Source organism: Phocoena phocoena, chromosome 5 (assembly GCF_963924675.1).
Source record: "Phocoena phocoena chromosome 5, mPhoPho1.1, whole genome shotgun sequence".
Classification (NCBI taxonomy): domain Eukaryota; kingdom Metazoa; phylum Chordata; class Mammalia; order Artiodactyla; family Phocoenidae; genus Phocoena; species Phocoena phocoena.
In genome coordinates this window covers 19,471,521-19,494,407 of record NC_089223.1, presented here as the reverse complement: position 1 = coordinate 19,494,407, position 22,887 = coordinate 19,471,521, and the positions used below count along the sequence as shown (strand labels likewise).

The window sequence follows — 22,887 nt, the reverse complement described above, 5'->3', positions numbered from 1 at the left end:
TCAGGATACAGATGAACATTTTTGTAAACTACAAGAGTAATATTGAAAAGTATATGGGGATGAGCGTGTGTTGGGAAAACAGGGAGAACATTCATTTTTTGTTGTTCTGACTTTTGTTCAGGCCCTTATGTTAAGGACTGACTAAAAAAACACAGGGAAAAAGCTCTTTGACATTGGTCTTGGCAATGATGTTTTGAATATGACTGAAAAAGCACACGCACCAGAAGCAAAAATAAACAACTGGGACTACATCAGACTAAAAAGCTTCTGCACGGCGAGGAGACAACCAGCAAAATGAAAAGGCACACTATGGACTGAGGGAAAATATTTGCAAATCATGTATCTGAGAAGGAGTTAATATCCAAAATATATAAAGAACTCACACAACTCAGTAGCAAAACATCCCATATAATCTGATTAAAAAATGGGCAGAGGAACTGAATAGACATCTCTCAAAGAAGACATAAAAATGGCCAACAGATACATGAAAAAATTCTCAACATCACTAATCAACAGGGAAATGCAAATCAAAGCCACGGTAGGATCCTACCTCAGAAGTATTAGAATGATTATCATCAAAAGGACACGAGGTAAGAGATAAGGTTATGGAGAAAAGGGAAGCCTTGTGCAGTGTTGGTGGAAATGTAAATTGGTACAGCCATTATGAAAATAAGTATGGAGGTTCCTCCATAAAAATAGTACCACCATATGAGTCAGCAATCCTACTTCTGGGTATTTATCCAAAGGAAAGGAAATCAGGATTTCAAAGAAATAGCTGCCTTTCCATGTTCACTGCAATAGCCAAGATATGGAAACCACGTGTCTATCAGCAGATGAATGGATAAAGAAGGTGTGTTATATATGTATATATATATGTGTGTATACACACACACACACACACACACACACACACACACACACTGGAATATTATTCAGCAAGGAGAAAGAAGGAAATCCTACCATTTGCGGCAACATGGATGGACCTTGAGGGCGTTTTCATTATGTTAAGTGAAATAAGTCATATAGAGAAAGACAAATACTGTGTGATCTCACATATGTGAACTCTAAAAAAGCCAAATTCATAGAAACAGAGTTGAATGATGGTTATCAGGGGCTGAGGGGTGGATGAAATGGGGAGATGTTGATGTTGGTCAAAGGGTACCAACTTCCAGTTATAAAATAAAAAGGTTCTGGGGATCTAATGTACAGCAGGATGATTATATTTAACAGTACTGTATTATATATAATATTTAGCAACTCGACAGTTGCTAAGAGAGTTAGCATTATATGTTCTCGTCACACAAAAATGGTAATTTTGTGACATCATGGAGGTGTTAGCTAATGCTATGGTGGTCATCATTTTGCAATATATCACATCAACCCGTTATACACTTTAAATTTAGACAAAGTCAATGATATCTCAATAAATTTGGGAAAGAAATGGAAAAGAACTGACTGATTCCTCCCAAACTCCTCAGTCAGTCACAAACTTTGGACTCTGATGGAAAGTAATCTTAGTGTTTGTATTTACAGGTTAAATTTTGTTTTGTTTTGTTTTGCTTACTGTATTCATTATCCCATTATCCCTATATATTAGTTAAGCCACACTGGTCTCAGAGTAGTTGAGTATAGACCACCTTAAATTCTTTCTAAAACAGTATTGAATATAAATACACAAATAACATGTAAACAACCAAGGGTTTAATAAAGCAACTAGTGAAACCTTACCAAGAAGGTATTTAGGTTGGATCACTTTAAATTGTAAACTTTATTATTGAAGGGTCTAAGAAGGATGAAGTACAATTGACTTAACAAAACGCATATAGCTTATTTCCTAGCATTGCTAGGAAAGTGATTTGTAAGTCTGCACTTAGGCACATCTTACCCATTTCGGCATAAGAAGGATGCTTGACGGTGATGGCAATGGTGTGGATTGAAAGCAATACTGTACCGTGAACAACGATCCGTTACAGAACTCTGCAATCAGCACTCGTAGCATTTGTTTGGCAAAAGAACTGCCCTTGCTTAACACTGCAAAATCTTGACCAGGTCCAGTCACCTAACCACAACAAGAGCTATCCATAGAGACAGGTGATTTCTGACAAGGCTTGTGATCTCAGATGTATTGGAAAAGTCCCTTGCCTAAACTATATCCTGTTTATATGCCATATTGCTTGAATCACCATTATGATTCATTTCCCTGTTGTTTAAAAATGTTTTCTTAAGCATTATTTTTAAATAAAAATGATCCTTGGGAAAGGTAGCATATTATGCTATTAATGATTATTTATACTTAGGCCTAATGTAGCTAATGAAATGTGTTTAATCAAACAGCTGCCTGAGAACTGGCTTTTAAGGTACTGGGGTTTTATATGATGAGAAGAAAAAAGACTGGTAAAACATTTTGGGAGTGGGAAGGCCTATTGGATAGCTAGAATATGGTCCTGGTACCCTCACTGAGGAATGTCATGGGGTGTATATTATATTACACAGAGTATATTTTGTTTTCATTCTCCTCTTAGAACCACCTACTGTAGTCCCCTCTCAGGATGTAAGTTATGTTTAAAGAAGACAAGCTTATCTGAAGTTAATACTCTTGGCATAATTTCTCTGTAAATCCTGACCGATGTATATATATATATTCATATATATGCAAATCCTGATATATATATATTTATGTATGTACATATTTATATACATGCAAATCCTGATATATATGTATATATATATTTTTTTTTATTTTTCCAAAGGTTAAGGAGAAGAGAAGATAAAACTTATTAAATATTACTTAGGACTATTGTCTGATATGATTTCAAGCATTTTCTTGTTCCCTTTAAGTCTGGTCTACACAATACATTCTTCAGAATCCTGAGCACGTTAGTGTAAAGATGCTTCACCTTAACTTCAGCAGTGAGAGTCATAAAACATGCGCTGTGCTAAGGACAGCCTTATACGTTGATTAGGTATTAGCTCTGATATACATGGTCTCAGCATTGAGTTCATCGATGGTTTGTAAGCATGAAATCTGGGTATTGTCGAGCTTCTAATTGGTAGTTTAAAATCTCTTTTTTGTGTGTGGCTAGTTAAAAACAAAAGAACAGTTACCTGTATTTCTTGTTAAGAGAAAGGCTTACAAAGATGCTGGAGCTCTGCACCTGAGGGAATGCTCCAGAAGGGATTGGGGTCTGTATTACCTGCTGACTTATTTCCAGGCCAGTCTTCCCCATCTGCCAGTGTTTAAATTTCTCCAGGGCTTCGTCCACAGAGAGTTTCCCATTCTTGACTTTCTCTTGCAGGAGGATGAGTTCCTCCTGCCCAGCAGCAAGGCAGCCCCTTATGGTAGAAAAGCCTTGACTCTCCATCCGAGATCTGTCTACAATATGAGAGAAGGGTGTTTTAATGAGAAGTCTGCATATGACAACTGGAAAAAAAAAAAGCACTCTAAAAAATAAGCAGTTTGAGTTTCTTGTTCTAGCTAGTCTATAAGCAGTTACAGAATAAATCAGTACAAATTTTTTAATGAGCTTCTTTCTAAGGATGGTCATGCCTCAGACCTAGTGTTATGGGTGAAAAGAATATGTCTCATCACTGAAAAACATAAAGGGATGAGGAGAGAAATAACAGCAAAAGTTCTGCACTAGGCTGGTGGTGGGCAGTGCCAATGTCATGTTCTTTTGTGAGGATTACTTTTAATTAGGTCCACAAAATACTTAGCATAGGGCCTGCTGCATAGGAAGCTAAATAAGAAAGAGTTAACACTATCATTACTAATAAATTTTTATGGAATAAACACAATCTCTCCAGCTTTGAGAAAAAAGATCTCAACCAACATCCAAATGTCACAAGAGGTGCAGGACCACTTGAGAATTTATTCCTGAAAGATTTAAAATAAATAATTGCTGGTCCTTTTGTCGTGACCTGCTTCCTTTTCAAAAGAGTTTATTTTGGAACATGCTATGTATTATTTGCTCGGCACGATGAGAACATTCGATGGTCTGATGTCTCTTGTGTGGCTGCTAATGCCACACCAGACACTGGCCTGAGGAACAGTGAGAGCAAATTGCAGACCACGGGTGAGTCAGTATTCTGATGGTGCTTACAAAGACATAAATGAAGCTGTATGCTTTTAGGGACTCTCTGTACTCTCCAGGCTACCCCAATCTCTGTTACTCCCTATAAGTCTCTGGATGACTTCACACTTGTACTGCCTGCCTGGCTGCAGAACTCATTTGAGTTCTCATTTACATATTTCTCCTAAGTCCAACATACTTATTGCGTTATCTCAGCAGGGATTGGATGGCTCAGCAGCAGCACAGGTCGTGTGCACTATCAAATCCAAACATGCCCAGGGTCTAGAAGGAGAGAAGAGGTAGTCCTGCCAAGCTGTAGGCAAGTTGGTAGTAAATTGGGCCTATCGCTGGAGAAATTGCTCATTACTGGGAACTCTTTTTCAAGAAAGAAGTAGATCAATTAGACTGTATCTAGACCTGATTGACGGGATTTGTGAAATGGGGAGGGCATTCAAATTCTATAGTAATAAAGATTCATTGATAGGATTGGTTAGTCTGGAAATGAGAAGTTCAAGTACTTGATAGCAGTTTTAAGTATCTGATGGGAACTTGAGCCTTGGGGCAGTCTTGGAATGACCTCTCATGTCCCTTTCAGTTTTGAGATTCCAGCAGTGAATCTTGGAACAGGGGCACAGAGAGGATTCTTTTTTTGTAAAGGCTCACATGCACATAACACTGCTCCAAGGCCAATCATTCTGATTCCCACGGGGGCTTTCTTGGCTTGTCTTTTCACTTCAGAGAAGATGTCAACAGATTCTATACTCTGAAATCTTTTCCTTCAGGGATGACAGGACATGAAATCCCACGAGAATTGGAGAAGCAAAAGTCAGCCAGAGGGCTCAGTGGTGCAGCAGCCGAAAGCACAGGTAACAACTGAGATCTTGCTTCTTGTACCACTTGCTTTTTATGGTCTCCACAATCCAATTCAATTTGTAAGATGCTGTTTGCAGTAGAATTCCATGTGCCATTCCTGCCAGAGTGTGGAGGTTTAGCATCGTCATTTAACAGCTATGCCATTTAACTAGCACCTCACTTCTGTCATCCCTTTGCCTAAGTGTGAATCCATTTTTATCGCAAATACCCATGCATCTGGATTTTCTGCTTTTATAGACGTTATCTCAAGCCAAGCCTTCCCAGAAAATGGTACCAACTTCAGTTTTGCTATATGTGCACGTTTAGCTGAATTAAAAAAAAAAACATTGAATTCTTTTAATAATATTCATTTCAATTATCCCTTCATATTTCAAATTTTAGCTACCAAAATATAAGTAAGATGACTTTTTGGGGGGAGGCAGGATTCAGTTTTGCATGGTTGTGCAGAGACAACAAAAGAACAAAATTCAGGAGTGGCAGAAGTTGTAGACAGATTGAGTCCCGAAAGTGAGTTGTTTACAACTAGACTAATTTTACATACATCTGCTTTTTCTTCTTTTTTTTTTCCCCCACACTAAAAACATTAAAACCAATTGTCTTGATAAATTACTATTAGGCATGACAAGCTGCAAAGAAAAATGATTAGGCCTTTTACCTCCTTTCTTTCTAAGGGCAGACTAATCAAACCAAAACATGCAACCTGTAATTTTTGGAAGGCTGTGCAGAATTTCTTTATTGCATTTAGATGACTATTTTATGGGGGGTGGAAGGGTTTTTCCTTGCTCCTCAAATTTGTATTTATTATTAGTTTATTCTCATAAGAGTTAGTATGAGTTTAACATAGTTTTCATTGAAAAGCATTTGTCATACAGCTGTTTGCCCACACGGCAGACTTGTTCTCTTATCGTAAAAGCTTCAAGACAAACTACAGTTTCTAAAGTTTTAGTTCCTTTCAGATCAGTTCTTCTTTACAAGATTTTCCATTTGATCAAGTTTTGGTCAAATTAACATCAAGCAACCTGTCTGGTGGACATATGAATCTAGAGATTAGGTGAGAAGCAGATTGAGCTTTTCATAAAAGTTCTTTCTACTACCAAGTGACTGGCTAGAAGAACATTTTTCCTGAAAAACTGAAAGTCAATAACTTGATTGGCCAACACCAAAGAACTTAAATGTGAAATATTTACTTAGTAAATATTAGGTAGTCATTGAAATAATAATAATTTAAAAGACCAAGTGTAACGGAGAGTGTGCTTATTACACAAGGACAGGTACAAAAGCAGGATGCAAAATTGTATATATAGTAAAATTTTAACCATAAAAATGTTGTGCATATAATAAAGCAGGCAGGAACAGTTTTAAAGATGATACAGGTCGTTCTATTGTGATGGTATCAGAAGTGATTACCTTTTTCTAATTTCTGAAATAATACTATATTGCTTTTACAATAAGAAATTTCTCCCACTTCGTGAATAGGTTTCTCCATGGAATACACCCTTCCAAGCTATGCCAGATATACTATACCATGCCATAGTATACCATGCCATACCATACTGTACTATCTTACCAAATTATTTTGTGAGCAGCTGGAACAAACTTGAAAGTAATAGGACTTAAAAAAAATCAGTGACCAAGGTTTAAATCTGAAGTTACTTTTTTGTTCCGTATCTAAGAAATTGGCAGCAAATGAGCTCAGGCTCACATGAGCAAATTAGGAGATGTAGTGTTGATGTAGTGTTGATGCCCCTTAACCTACAGCTGCTATTGAATGGTTCTCTCCTTGACTAAACTTTAGTCAGGCTCCTGAGTCCTTTTCCTAACTAGGGCTCACCTTTCGTACTTCCATGTCTGTCTTTGCATTGCTCAGTTTTCATAAGAATCCTGCTGTTGCTTTAGCCAAAATTCCCCACCCTTGATATCGGATCACCTTCAATATCTGTTTGGGTTCTTTTATCTTCCATCATCCCCCTGATGTGATCTGATCACTTGGCCTGCCTGGAGTAAGAATCCTGGTCAGTCAGTTTAGGGAGAATCTCTCTCACCCCTGGTGTTCTCAGTAATTTCCCATCCACTTCTCACCCCTCCCACACACTCTGCTCCTGGGTTATAAATTCGCATTCTTCCTTGTGGCATTCAGAGTTGAGACCACTCTCTCCCATACTGTAAAATCCCGTAGCAGCAATCCCTATATTGTTGTATATAATCCCCTGAATAAAGTTGGCCTTACTGTTTGACAAGTGGCAGGATAATTTTTTCATTGACAGTATATTCTTTGCCACTTCACTTTAATTGTAAATTCAGAAGGAGAGTCCCCATGCCCTGCCCCACCACCATTTAGAAAACACAGACGTGTACTAAGAAAGAAAATGACTATCACTCACTACTACACTCTTCAGAAATGTGGAGTATTAACATTTTGATGTTTCTCCTTTTTAAGTGCACATTGCTTTCTTTTCTTCTCTTTCTTTTTCTGAACTAGGTTTATACTGGTATGTTTCCAGCTCTTTTCTCTTATCCCTATAGCCTAAGAATGTTTCCATGCCATTAAATATTCTTTGAAACATGAGTTTTAGTGGCTGTATTCTATTCTGAAATTTGTATATTCAATCAAGTATTTAACCATTTTCCTACTGTTGGCTATTTTGTTGTTGTTTCCAGTTTTTCCCACAGTTATGTACTATTGGTGCCTAAAAGTCTTTAACATAAATCATTGGCTGTATTGCTATTTATTTTCTTAGGATAGACTCCTGAAAGTCTAATTTTTGAGTATGTACACTTTTAAAGCTGTTGATACTTAGTGATCAACTCCTTTCCTGGAAATGTGTTGTTAAATACCTCTTACCAGTTGGATAAGAGAATGACTGATTTGATGCACTTTTGATAATATTTTGCATTATTCAAGTTAAAAAAAAAAGCACAAAAACTTTTAGTAATTTGATAACCTAAACCATTCTTTCACTGTTAAGTGATTCTTATGTCAATGTAATGCTAAATACTGTAGCTTTAAGCACTGCATAAGTACTAGACCTTAATACACATGGCAAGTGGTGCTGACTTAATCTCCTTATTTTCCTAAATAGTTGAGTTTGAAATAACTCAGTGACAAAACTCGTCCTGCGTTACCTTTTGAGTTAAAACTTAATACAAATATTCCTTAGTTATTGGTCTAGTGATATTTTAAAAATTCCTTTCATCACCTGACATAATTTTTTTAATAAGTTGACTTTGTTTTATTAACACACTCTATTATTTAGTGTAGTTTTAGGTTCATAGTCAGACTGAGTAGCAGTTACAGAGATCTCCTGTATACCTCCAGTCCCACATATGAGTAGCCTCCCCCATTATCAACACTGCTCACCAGAGGGGTACATTTGTTACAGCTGATGAGCTTACATTGACACGTCATTATCACCTGACATAATTTTGTTAATTAGTATTTTTCTTTGAAAAGTCACATATATATATTTTAAAATTTTATTGGAGTATAGTTGATTTACAATGTGTTAGTTTCAGGTATATAGCTGAGTGATTCATTTATACATAAATTCATTCTTTTTTGGATTCTTTTCTCATATAGGTTATCACAGAATATTGAGTAAACTTCCCTGTGCTACACAGTAGGTCCTTGTTGGTTATGAATCATATATATTAGTGTGTGTATGTTAATCTTAAGCTCCTGATTTATCCCTCCCCCTACCACGTTTCCCCTTAAGTGGGACCATAAGTTTGTTTTTAATATCTGTAAGTCTGTTTGTGTTTTGTAAATAAGTTCATTTTTATCATTTTTAAAATTAGATTCCATGTATGAGTGATATCATGATATTTGTCTTTCTCTGTCTGACTTACTTCATAACCTCTAGGTCCATCTGCATTGCTGCAAATGGCGTTATTTCATTCCTTTTTTATAGCTGAGTAATATTCCATTGTATATATGTACCACATCTTCCTTATGCATTCCACTGTTGATGGTCATTTAGGTTGCTTCCATACCTTGGCTATTGTAAATAGTGCTGCAATGAATATTGGGGTACATGTATCTTTTCAATTTATGGTTTTCTCCCCATATATTCCCAGGAGTGGGATTGCTGGGTCATATGGTAGTTCTATTTTTAGTTTTTTAAGGAACCTCCATACTGTTCTCCATAGTGGCTGCACCAATTTACATTCCCACCAACAGTGTAGGAGGGTTCTCTTTTCTCCACACCCTCTCCAGCATTTATTATTTGTAGACTTTTTGATGAGAAAATCATATATTTTTATACACAAGAAAATCAAACAATTCCTCTGATTCTATATACTAACATCTTCTCATGACTGCTTTTCTTACTGGCGTATTCTCCTAGTTAGATTTGCCAGAACATTTGCTAATTTATTCTTTTTAAAAATAAACTTTCAGATTTAGTTAAAATTTCCTATGTTTTCACATCTGTGAATTTAAAAAATTATACCATTAATTTTCAACTTTTACTAGATTTATTAAATTGGTTTTATTCCATAATTTTTTTTTTTACTAGTATCTAGTTCCTTTGTTTTCCTTTTCTTGTTTAATAACTAAAGATGTACAGCTGTGATGTTGCCTCTGCTTATAGTTTGCTTGCTAAGCATTCAATTGTGTTTTAATTTTGTTTGCCTTCAGAGGTTTTTAGAATTTCTTCAGGTGTTTTTCATTTCTGTTATTAATTCTTTAAAAAGTATACTGAGATCAAAAAGTGGGTTGAATAGGTCATATTTTTATTGAGTTTTTTAAAAAATCAGATAGCATATTATCAAGGGTTTTGAAAAGTGTACAGTCTATTAAGTACAAACTTAACATTATCTTAATTTTTTATATACCCTATTTTATTGTTTTTGCATTTTTACTGTTTTATCGAAGATTCAAAGTATTTATAACCTCTTACTACTACTGTGGTTTTTGTCAAATTCTTTTATTCTACCACATTTTACTTAAGTATTTTTAATATTTGCCACATAAAAGAACATGGATGACATGCTTTTATTTGGATTTTAGAATTTAAATAAATAAAATGATTTCTTTTTCTAATACTTTTGCCTTGAATCCTATTTTCTAAAATTAAGATTGAAAACAACTCGTTTATTTCTTTTTCTTTAAGCAACCATTAATGACCATAAATTTTCAACTTTTCTTTAGTATTTTTTTTACAGTATATCTTCAAAAAGCAGGATACAGTTTGATTTTGTCTTTTATCCAAATTTGAATCTGCATCTTTTATAAAAGAATATATAATGTGGTATTTGGAACCAGGCAATCATGGGTACAAATCTCAGATCTGTCTCAGCCCACCTTTGCAAGCTTCACTTTGTCTACAAAATGGAGGTAAATAATACCATTAGTTACAAGGTTGTTGCAAGGTTTAAAGGAATTAATATGTGTAACATGCTCTGTAATGTTCCAGGCTTGTGCAAAAGTCCAGGAAATTGTAGAGATAGTTGCTGTTAGTTGCTGTTACTATGATAACCTGGAAGAACAGGATAGTAGGAGATTCTAAACATGGGCTTCAGAGTCAAAAAGAATTAAACTGAAACTCCACCTCTACCACTTATTAGTTCTGTGACCTTGATTACAGATAACCAATCCATCTTAAAAAGGAAAATAATATCTACCTCATAAGATAGCTGTGAGGACTTGATCTATCGTATATAAATGCTTCACACAGTGCCATTTGCCCTCAGTGATTGTGACTGCTCTTTGAGGATGTTTAACTGACACATGTATTTTCATAACTGCTGTTCTAATTATAACCTTATTTTGTATCATTTTTTTGCCTTTTTTTTAGTTTTTGTCTTTTGCTAGAAAGATTGGGTAGATATAGTGTATATATATTCTATAATTATATTAAGTGATTTCGAAGGTATATATTTTGTTTTAAAATAATGATTACTTTTATAAATTTCAGAGATTTTTTACCTTATATTTTTTGATTAGTATAGACTTGATAGGGCATTATTTTATTTTTAAATTATTTTCTAGTTCCTAGACATTTTCATATTATTTGAGCACTGGACCTAGATTATTGCAATAAAATTATGATCTCTTGCATTGCATATTTTTATCACCAATATTTTACGTTCAGATGTTTTATAAATAAATTTATAATAATTATTTAAATTTAATTCCATGTTTTATTGAATTCATTATTCAGCACAAATTCTTTAATGCCATAACTTCTTTTTTTTTTAATTTTTGAAGTACAGTTGATTTATAATATCATGTAAGTTTCAGGTGTACAGCACAGTGATTTAGTTATATATAATACATATACTTTCTTTTTGAGATTCTTTTCTCTTATAGGTTATTACATAACATTGAGTATGGTTCCCTGTGCTATACAGTAGGTCCTTGTTGGTTATCTATTTTATACCTAGTAGTGTGTATATGTTAATCCCAGCCTCCTAATTTATCCCTCCCCCCACCCCCTTTTCCCCTGTGGTAACCATAAGTTTGTTTTCTGTGTCTGCAAGTCTCTTTCTGTTGCTAAGTATCTCTCACTTATTTAGAAGATATTTGGGGGAATACTTTCATGATGACATAGAAATGCTATCTTTTCTAAAATCTTGGACATCCAAAAAATATATTTGTTTTCTTCTTACACAAACACATTAGCTGACTAAATGTAAGTTGCAGCGTTTTCCCAATAAATCATGTAGTCCATTATCTCAAATTTTTGTTACATCATTTTCTAAATTGTAAAACTGATTTTGATTTTTTAGAAGAAAATCTAAGTTAACATATTTCCTCAATACTTTAGGGTTTTTTTTCATCTTTATAACTAAAACAGTTTGCTAAGATGCTTTTAAATGTGGGTATATTTCCTTATTTTTTGCTAGATCACAGCGAGTCCGTACAGTCTGCATATTCATTCCCCCACTCTTCTGTACTCTGAAGCTTTGTTAAACTATGTCATTGATTGTATTTTCTAGCCTATTTTTAAAAACACCTATTATACATGAGTTGGATTTCTGTTCTCCATGTCTTTTGACTGTTTTTAGTATTTCCATGTATTGGGAACAAACCCTTTTCCAATTATGTTCTCAACTTCAATAATTGATTTTACCCACTGTCACTCCTTTTTGTTATAACCAACGTGGATTTTAGTTTGCTACTGAAATTTTAAGTTCCAAGTTTATTTTATTTTTGCCATATGTCCTCTAGTCACTTGATCCATTTTCGTCATGTCACGTTTCACCTCATCCTGCCATCTCAGCTAAAATGTCTTTCATCTGTTTTGCTTTCATCTCAGCCTGACCTTGACCCCTGACTTTCTGTTGATGTTTCTTCTCTATGTTTTCAATTTGTTTGTGAGTTTGCAGTTTTCTGAAATTTTCTTTTTTGGCTCCTGTATATTGTCAGTGGGTATCTAGCACTGATCCTGAAAGCTAAATGGTTTAGCTTAATTTAATAAATGAAAATTAAAGATAACTCATACTTCTTTACAGTTATTTTGTAAAAACAATTATACATTATTAGTTGGGATGTTCTTATCTTGTGTGTGTGTGTGTGTGTGTGTGTCCGGGGTGGGGCACACTTGCATATTTCCCACTATCTCCATACTGATAGCTTGGTGCTTCTTGGGAAGATATATGACAACCTTACTCATTAAGGAAGTCATTTACAGAAGTATAATTATCCTGAGTCTTCATGATGAAATTCTCCTTCCTTTCCTTTGACGTGGTTTTTGAAGTTCTCATATCATTTATTTGTTCTCTCCTTCAATCTTCTTAAAAGAGAACGCATCTATAGAATCATGTTTGACAAGAGATTTGGTGATTGTTTATCCTTTGCTTCTATTCCTTGTGTTCAGATCAAATTTTGTTCTCTGCTCTAGGACTACAGAGGACTTTGGTGCAACTCATAACTCAAGATCCCAGGACTTACCAGCTTTGTCTAGTGCAGCTTTGTCACAAATAGGTGGAACATGATTCTTTGGCACTATGTACTGATAGGTCTGCAAGCAACGAACTCCCTGAATAAGTAAGTTTTCTTGCCCATCCCATCTTTCCTTCACAGGGCTTTACTTCAGGGTCTCAGGTTGCTTTCTACTGGGAGAACTGCTTTTTCTGCATGTATATAGAAAGACCAGAGCTGGAGTGGAGAGAACTTTAAAAAATTAGCATTTGTGTAGTAGAGTGATAGCTAGGGGTCAGCGGGTGGACTACTGGTTTTATTTGCTTCAATCCCTTTTTTTCAACCTTAGAATTAATTGGAATTAGTCCCATATTCCAGCATTAGCTTTATTCCAGTCTTTGTTTCCACTATTATTAAGAATTCCATCTTTTTGATGCCTTTCCTTCACAAGCATTTCTGAGAGGCCACTGCTGGCTGCTGACACATCACCATTTTAGACAAGAGCTCAGCTATTACACAAGTTTTTCCAGGTATGACCTTAACAAAAACAGAAACCAACCAAACAAAAAACTCCTATGAACATGACAAATGGAAATGTCAGTTATACTGAAAAGGAGAATTGAAGCCATTATTCTTTTATGGAGTACAAATAACTACATTTTGATAATTTCCCCTCTTTTCTTTTTAATATATCAATTACTGGCAAAAGTAGCCAGATGAAAATACCTCAGGGACCCGCATTCTCTTTTGCCCACATAAGGGTAATACCATCTGCATTTCTCCAGGTCTCCTACTTATAGAAAATTCTGTTATTTAACATTCATCACACTGCTGCAGCACTGGGAACTTACAGAGCTCATACAAGATATGTTCCCTGACTATATCTTTCCCAAGAGCATGCACACCCCCTGAAAAGACCAGCCGATAACGATTTTGCAGTCTGCATCGAGGAATTAGTGGGCAGAGACTATATCAGAGATTGCAAACTTGTAAGCCTACAGGGGCCAGAAAGATGGAATTACTGAGCAGATAAGATTCAGTGCCTGCTTATTAAACACATCTGAATAGTCTTCATTATCAAAAATAATTATTTTCTCTTTTGTGTTTTTATTCATAGCATGATTCTCTTGATACGTCTTTTATTTTCCCAGTTCTGATAGAATTATGAGTTTAGAGAAATGTGTCTCAAATATAAGACAATATGGACAGCATGATAACAAATGAAACTATCAAAAGTAATTTGTAGCAAATGATACAATAATACAATAGGGAGTGGCTGGAGATTTGAATTGTTACATGAGACATGGATTTAAGCATGGTTTAAATGTGGCAAAAAACTGAAATTATATTGTGCACATTATTTTTGAAATATAACATATTTAGAGGCCAAATCTGACCACAATATGGCCTTTCAAACAGTTTCTTTTGGTTAGATTTTGTTTTTTGTGTGTTGGTTTGAGATTATTATTATAGCATATTACTGTTCTCTTGTGTTCTGCTTGTAGCCCATGTCTAAGGTAGGACTTAGCCAACTAAATTCTAGAAGCTCCACAAATAACTCTTATGCTCATCTGGGATTGAGAGTCACTGGTATAGGCAGCTGGTTAGGGTGGACGTGCTCCTCCTACCTCCCACCTAACCCCACCCCTCAAAAAAAAATGGTTTGCCTTCCAAGCATGACAGCAACAACACATGCTTGCTGAGAGGATTATTATTTCACTGTATGGCTGGGCATATCTGTGGCCATGACCCATGATCACACGGAGGCAGTTAAGAATGCTAAGGACGCTAAACATCATGAATGGCCATGCTTCACCTCTGAGGTACCACCGTGTTGACAAAATGGGGATGATTACGGTGAAGATAGAAAAGGCCCCATGGCGTAGCCTAAGAAAAAGATATAACAGAGAAAAACAGGTCTGGGAGACATGAGTAATCTTGACCCTAGACTATTATATGATTTTGTGAGGCACGGAAAATTAATCAGCTATTTCCATGTCCTCAAAGTCCTTACATTCCTCCAGCACCCTTTGACTTGATCATGTTCACCTAGTAGTCTTCTAATTACTAATTATATTTTATAAAAACTTTATTAATAATATTTGGCAAGGGTCTAATGAATACAAGCATTCTCATCACTGGGAAGAAATCTTCCCATAAAACAGATTTAATCCATTGGGATTGGGGGTTATAAATCAGTCCTCCATGAGCTTAGTTAACAGGACTCAGACATCAAAACTCTAATTGATTCCAAACCCACTGACAAATTCAGTTCTCTGGTTTGCCACGTTGAAGAACAAACCCTTGACTGCTCTGTGAGGCTCAATTTTGGGAAGTGGGTGGAGGTGTGGTAGCAGCACATTCTGGGGACAACACTCTGGCACTGATTTAAAATTTTTCTAATTTTAAAACCAACTTGGAAAAACTGATTTTAAAAATGTATTTTGATGGAAACTTTTATCTGTGATCCAGAGTCCTCAGCATTTTTCTTATATTTTTTCCAGGATGTGAAAATTGAGTTGAAGAAATCTGTTGAGTTTCCATGGAAATGGTGCCAATTAATTTTTTTCGGTTCCTCAGGAAAATTCCTTGACTTAGCAATAATGTAGCTTCCTGGCAATCCCTTGGCAGTCTTCAACACAGGGCATCTGAAATGCCTATACTTTCAGTGGGAAAATAGTTGGCTCTCATAATCCCTTTCCCTTCCAGCATATAGTGAAATAATTGAATAATTTATTTAACCTTTAGAGAACCTGTCCAGTCCCTTTAAAAAATCTTGACTCTGACAAACACTTCACAAAAGGGTCTTTTTGTTCTCTATCAATCAAATAAAGAGATTATCATTGGTGAAGCATGCACTGTTTTTTCTATTACACCATGAAATCCCAGGGTATTTGAAGAGTATTCATTAATTTAGGAATAAGTAGTTTTGATTGTCTAGTATGTCCCATGGTCTGGATGGTCATAAATATCTGAAAAGATTTAGAGAAAAGTGGCTGGACATTGGAAGTCCATTAGGTACTTAATTCTTTAATTTCAAAACCTTCCCCATTATTCTTTTTTTTTTTTTGCGGTACGCGGGCCTCTCACTGTTGTGGCCTCTCCCGTTGCGGAGCACAGGCTCCGGACGCGGAGGCCCAGCGGCCATGGCTCACGGACCCAGCCGCTCCGCGGCATGTGGGATCTTCCCAGACCGGGGCACGAATCCGTGTCCCCTGCATCGGCAGGCGGACTCTCAACCGCTGCGTCACCAGGAAAGCCCCCCCATTATTCTTAATTATGTTCTTCTCATGCTAGATTCTGATTTCCCTGCAGACCGCAGTTATCAGGAAGGTTTTTTTTCCCCTAACAAACATTTCATAGGATTTAATGTTCCTCTACTCCTTGAAAACAGAACAATAATCTTTTCCATTCTGCTGAATTACTAATGTCCACAGTTAAAGGAATCTAGGGGAACTGCTCTAAGGTGACTAATCAAAAATATCATCAATAATTGGATTGAAATATCTAGAGAGTGAAAAATTCACACAAAAATTTGATTAGAATTTTCAGTAACCTAACCCCCCAAGAATTAAAAAAATCTGGTCATCATTCATCTTGAAGAAGCAAATTAAGTAACAAGATATGGACAGATGTTAATCCAGTAAAATATTTTATAATTTAGGTTCTTGTTTCCTTTCACCATTCTCTCCTCCCCTTTTATTCTGAGTACAGAAGGGACTATTTTTCCTATACATATGGTAGAATATTAATAGGTGTCTTCTAGGCTTCAAAAACATTAGCAGCCTTTTCTTACATTGCTCTCTGTGGGACAACCAGAGGATGACAGATCAGGCATTCTGAGGATCCCTTCATTACACTTGCTACTTGTCCCCTTCTTTCATCTCCTGTGGCCTTCTTCACATCATCCTCCTAATTCTAACGTAATTTAATTAAAATATAATAATTGAATAATTTGTTAAAAATGCTTTAGGGAAACTTTCTCCCAAAGAGCTCAAAGCATCCCCTCTCTTTATTCTTTTCCAAGCTCTGTGAGGTATGTGGAAGAGTCCAGATAGGAATAATCTTCTCTACTTTAATTCTTCAATAACTGTTTGATCCTAATTGTACAATGATCTCACATGGAGTTCTGCATTTATTTCTTGAGAGAGCTGAAGGCACGGTGGGAGGCTAATAGTAGACTTAAAAAGATATATCTTTCCCTTCAAACTAAGAAATCACTGGAAATGAAAAATTGTCCAATAAGGAGAGTTTTTTGCATACAAATTTATAAGTAGTCTATCCAAGTGATTTGTAGGAGACTGGAAGTTCAGGTCCATCATGTGCTGCATTCAAACACCACATACTTAACTGGAAGAATCATCTAAGTACAACCTCGCTGCGGTGAGAAATGCCACTTGAAGTGATGGGTGATGATCGTTCATTTAAGGACACACCTTTGTTTGAAGGATGATCCATAGCATCCCAGGAGCAAGTCCATGAGGTTCTGTATTTAATAGGTCCGTGGGTGTCAGAAGTTGGTGCAGTCAGCACTTTGCTATTTTCACAATGGCACACAAAGAGGCTATGGAAGTGGCTGCTGGTGAAATAACTTCCCAGTTTTATTTTAATGTCTCTCTCAATGATTTATGAGTAACATTTCAAGGTAATATTATTTTGGAGTGATGTTATTTCAAAAGTGGGTTGAGGTTAAAAGCATCTGTACATGCTCATTGATTATCAGAGTCATCCAGTGTTACCTCCACCTCTGCCACCTTTTATGTTTTTCATTTTTGAACTTTAACCAAAGATTTATTATCAGAAAAACATCATAATAAATAACCTGCCAGAGTACCTCTTTTCAATGGAACCAAGTGTGTCAGGAAAGGCTGGAGGCAGCTGCCTCCTTATGAAAGCAAGAGGAAAATATTCCTCCTGTGTGAGATGCCTCTGAGCTAGTGTTCAGCTCTTTTCTGCATGACAAATAATTGTTCCAATAAATGGTAGGTCCATTACCCAAGGCAAGAGAATAGTGAGACAATCTTTGACTGGAGTTCAGTGCAGAGCACAGAAAACCCATGCTGGTCCCCTTCATGGGGGCATCAATCATCTGCCCCTCCTACCAAGTTAGGTTCCAGAGGCTTCTCTCTAAAGGTCTCTGAGGGATGTTAGAGAATTTGTCTTACTTGACCCTCCTGGAGCTCTGATAACAAACATTATCAACATCACCACAAATATCCTAGTAAGGCCTTTGTTCAATTCTTGCCTTTGTTAATTAAAATAATTTGGCTTTGTTAATTAAAATAATTTTCTTGCATTAATCTTACTATGGAAAAATTATACTTGGGTAAGACACTGACTGACTTAACAGTAAAATTAGCCAAGTACACAATTATTTACTTCTACAGCAGGAGACCTTATTCAGTATTCATAAGATTTCTTTAACTCTTACTTAGAGATTATTAACTAAACTGAAGTTCATGTTAGTACCTTGTTTCTTAGGGCCATGGAACTTGTCACCATTTGATTGTCTTCTGGCAGTCTTTTGTTGAAACACTGTAAAAAATAGAACACAGATTATTTATTGAACATAAACATAAAAAAGAACACACTGTGGAAGACTGTAGGACCACAAAGTTCCGTATACCTTCTGGTATTTGTTAATGAGGAAGTCTATAGCCTTTAGAGCTTGACTTTAGAAACTGAATATCCCAGACTTCCATTCATTTTTTATGGGTAGTCTAAACTATAGGGTTTGGGAACTGAAAGAGGCCTTGGAGATTTAGTCCGATGTCATATGTTTATAGATGAGAGAGGTGGAAATAACTAACATATAAAATAACTAACAAACATATAAAAGGGCTATGTAATTTTGCAATGATAGTGGAGCTATCATTTTGGATCTTTGCCATTGGTCTCAGTATTCTTTAAACCAATCTAATATCAAGGTCATATCTGTGATGAATCCAGGTAGCATTTTTTTCAAATTTAAGAAAGTTCCCTAAGCCATATCAAATCAATAATTATTTATTAAGCACATATACTTTGCCAGCTGTTGTCAAGAAAAAGGGTACTCTGCTCTGTCCTTCAAACAGGAGAAGCGAATATACTTTCAAAGTATGATGTGTTTAAGAGAAATTATACACATGAAATAATATTTTTGGTTGAAAATCATTTTTCTGCTTCAAGTTAGTATTTGGAAAACATGCTAAATATAACTTACTGGCAAGTTCTGGGTTTGTGGCTTACATTTTTTCTCAAATAAAATATACTGATGGATATATGGTATGTGAATGTATTTTAGGATAATAAAAGCATTTTTATAAGTGGTGCTTGACTTTTTTCATTGGCCAGTTTGTAAAGTCTTGAAAGAATAAAACACTTCTGAAATTTTAATAACATGCAGACACTCTGTGCTTTTTCGCCAGTATTGTTAAGATAGTAACTGAGACTGTCTCAGACAAAAAAGCTGTAATCTGGCATCATTAATATGGGAAATAATCTGAATCCAAAGATAAATTCAGAAAATAAATTCTTCCAATAAAAAGTATATTAATTGATAAGTTTTAAGAACTCTGATAAATTTTGAAGCTATGGAGTACTAGAATTTTTTTCCAGCTTTTTGGCATTCATTTGTTAAAAATCAGTTTACACTTTATATTTTATTGAAATACATTTGTTGACAACAAATGTCCAGACTTTGTGAAATACAGTAAATGTTAGGTAAACATGCTCAGTTTCTAGATTAAGAAGTGACAGCAGCACATTTATTCATTGTTGACATTTCAGCAGCGTTTGTAGCTAGAACAGCCTGGGACTGGGTGGAGGATTGCGGTGGGAGAGTAGGGGTGCTCTGAGTAGAATGACGATGAAAGTGCTGATAACAGAACTCATTAAGAGCAGGATGGGCACTAGGTCATGTCCCATAGTACAAAAATCCTCTCTACCATAATAACCTCCCTTGAAATTCCCTCCTAACTCACCTCCAGCTCCACCCACTACAACTGTTATCCTCCTTTCACCTATAGACAAGCCTCATTTCCTTACAAGAACTCAATTAGCAATTAGCATATTGCCAAACACACTGTTTCTCATTGTTATGAAAGTTGGGAGGTGTTTTTGAATATAAATTAATCTTGGGAAGACACCTATATTAACTTGTTTCTTGAAGAAAGAGCTAGCCCATCCAAATGATCACCGATGCAAACATGCATACCAAGGACACATGCTCTATTAGCCTTAGGAAAAGAATACATAGATCTAAAATTCCAGACTTTGTTAATCTTTCTTTTTACAGTGAATATTCGCTGAAACATTTAAATTGCTTCTACCGGCGAAATCTTTGCTCTAGAAAGCTTTATACACTTTGTTTACCATCTCACCCACACAACGTTTATGAGAGGTAACTATAAAATCCATGATATAGGGAGAACTAAGCACTGGGTATGTATCATTCAGATTTATATATGGAAGGTATGTATTTTTATACAACAGGATTTTTGGTAAGATGAGATTCTGTTCTAAACACATAGCAACTATATACTAGAATGCTAATCTGCTTGGCACAGTGGAAGGGGTATAATTTTGTCTTAATATTATCAACATGCATGGCATGGGAAAATGGCTTTCTCCTTCTGGGCCTTTATTTCCTTTGCCAATACAGTTAAGGCTTAGATGAAATGGTCTCTAGTGACTTACTCAGTTCTGATATTCCAAAACGCTACCAATTCTTTTTCCCCAAGTCATTCCAGGCCAAATGGTTCCTGGATAAATTCTCAAATGAACATGAATTTAAATAGAATGCTACCTTTGAGGGGGAGATTCTTTTTACTGGGGGCTTAGACTAACAGGAACACTAGCAAGTTAAATCACAGACCAATGTTTGTTAGTTTTCCATAATATATGGAGACAGTCCTGTCCCTTTGTGTTTGAATTCCCGGAGAATATTATTTTTGACCGCATTTTATTGCGTCAATGTTCCAATGATGCTATGAAGGCAATTATGAAATAACGTCAATTTTGATGACTCTGCCCTAGTGAAACTGTATTTTTCTCTTCCTACCTAAAATTGGAATTTGATGAGAAAGACTAATGAATGCATTATTAGTAGCTGTCACTACCTTTAAACATTAAAGAAGTCCATAAAGAAAGAAAAACAATTTTTGAGATTCAAAATGATCTCAAACAATGCAAATGCCCCAAATATCACCCCCATTTATTTTAAATATTTGGTGGAATGACTTCTATAAAATTTTCTCTAGAACAGAAATGACACTGAATGGAAAAAATTAGCATAGTATTAAATATTCAAAATGTTAAGCAAAGCAGAACTATCAGAAGAGCAGAGGAGGAGAAGGTGAAATATAACGGATTCACTTGCACCATTTGTCTTTCCAGGTTGCTTCTGCCAAGAACGTTCTTCACGTCAACCTCATTAGTGGCCTATTTCAAGCAAACAGATTCTTCCAGGGCTGCCCTTCTTTGAAAATCTGATAAAGCTTATTTGGAATTATTTTGTAAGTGGCTAAGCTAATGGAAAGTCTTTGTAATGCGTAGCCAAATGTGTTCATAAAGATATGAATTATAAACCACAAACCCCTTGATGTTCCATGCCCATTAGAAGTGTGAAGTGAAATGCTGTTTAGAGCTGCATACCTATCACTGATGATAATTCTTGAAACTAGGGATTTGACATAAAATGAAATATACAAATCTGTATTGTGCTTCAGGTCCTCAGTCTAGGTAGCAGCAGTATGTTTATTAAACACTCAGCAAACTTTCATTAGATTGCTAACTATGTAGCGAAGTGCTGTACTAGGTCCTAAGGATGCAAAGGTAAATAAAATGCGGTCAGTTTCCATACTGTCCTCCGTTTTGGTGTATTATTTTAAGCAAAAGTCAAATGTGTCATTAAGGCATACTCATGAGAGAGGACAGAGATAAAAAACAATCAGAAGGGCAAGGGTCATAATGCAACCTCTGTAGCCTTCCTCTTCCTACCTTGTTCCCCCAGTTTGCACCCTGTGAATGGTAATTACAAAAAGGCAGAGTGAGGTAAAGGAAAGCAGTGCAAACAACCCCTTTGTCTAGCCAGTGAAGGCAGGGAACAGAATGTTCTAACCCGATGAGTAGTCATACTGACTAATCAAATCCAAGCTCAGAGAAGAGATGTAGCCTCTTTGCAAATGGATCAAGATAGACTGAGCACTCCAGTCAGCTTAAAAGCACCATCTCATTCTGTTAGCAAGAGTTATGTGTTGCCAATTTCAACAATTTATCAAACGCAGGTCACCACATTTGAATAGGCACGCTAGGGGTGTCATGGCCACAAACAGAAATAGTCACATCAGACACATAACATGAAGATCTTTCGCCTGAAAGTAGTTTACTGACTGCAGACCTATAGTCAGGAGTTGCGGCTTCTTTTTGGGGAGTGGGAGGGGAGAATCTACAAATGATCAGCCAGCACACATGGGGTCATGGATGTGGTTACAGTGTACTCGGGAGATTGGTGGCGATGGGAAGTTGGAAAGTACATATCTGCGTGAAGGAAAATAGCATAGAAATTCTAATTCAGTGAAAATATCAATGAATGCTTTGGTTTCCTAAGGAGAAAACATGAATTTTCTTTCCAGTTTGTAATGGAAACTTTAAGTCTGATAGACGTGTTCCCATAAAAATCCTCTCCCAAAACAGGAAATCTCACTATAAATTACTTTTTCTACTTCTAAGGAACTGAATTTTCATTAGAATAGAATACAAACTTTTTATTTGCATATTTATCCTTTTTGATGCAAATAAGAATATTTCTATTCTTGAAATGTCTCTTATCCAGGAAGTTGGGACACTGAGAGAAAGAGAGCAATCGATTTATGGAATTCTGTGTAATTAGAGCTTGAGGGCATTGTAATGAGTTTATTAGCAAAGTCTCTACTCCACCACTTGGTAGGCAGGTCTTTCTTCATCTTGCTACCAGGCAGGCAACATGTATTGAACACCTACTGCTTGCAGAGCACTGGACTAGGGGCTCGTTTCCTCCCATATGATTTCATGTGTGCTCACTGCTTGATTTTACTTCTTGAACACTTGTATTCAATAAAA

At 35.9% G+C, this 22,887-nt stretch overlaps 1 protein-coding gene across 1 annotated transcript in view; it reads right to left on the bottom strand.

The window, feature by feature from the left end:
* Nucleotides 1–22,887, bottom strand: part of BANK1 (B cell scaffold protein with ankyrin repeats 1) — a 301,567-nt gene that overhangs the window by 10,888 nt on the left and 267,792 nt on the right. Inside the window, exons 11-12 of the mRNA XM_065877749.1 lie at nt 18,277–18,342; nt 3,195–3,373 (exon numbers count right to left, since the gene is read on the bottom strand). Of these exons, the coding sequence (XP_065733821.1) occupies nt 3,195–3,373; nt 18,277–18,342 (245 nt within the window). The remainder of the gene's footprint in view (nt 1–3,194; nt 3,374–18,276; nt 18,343–22,887) is intronic.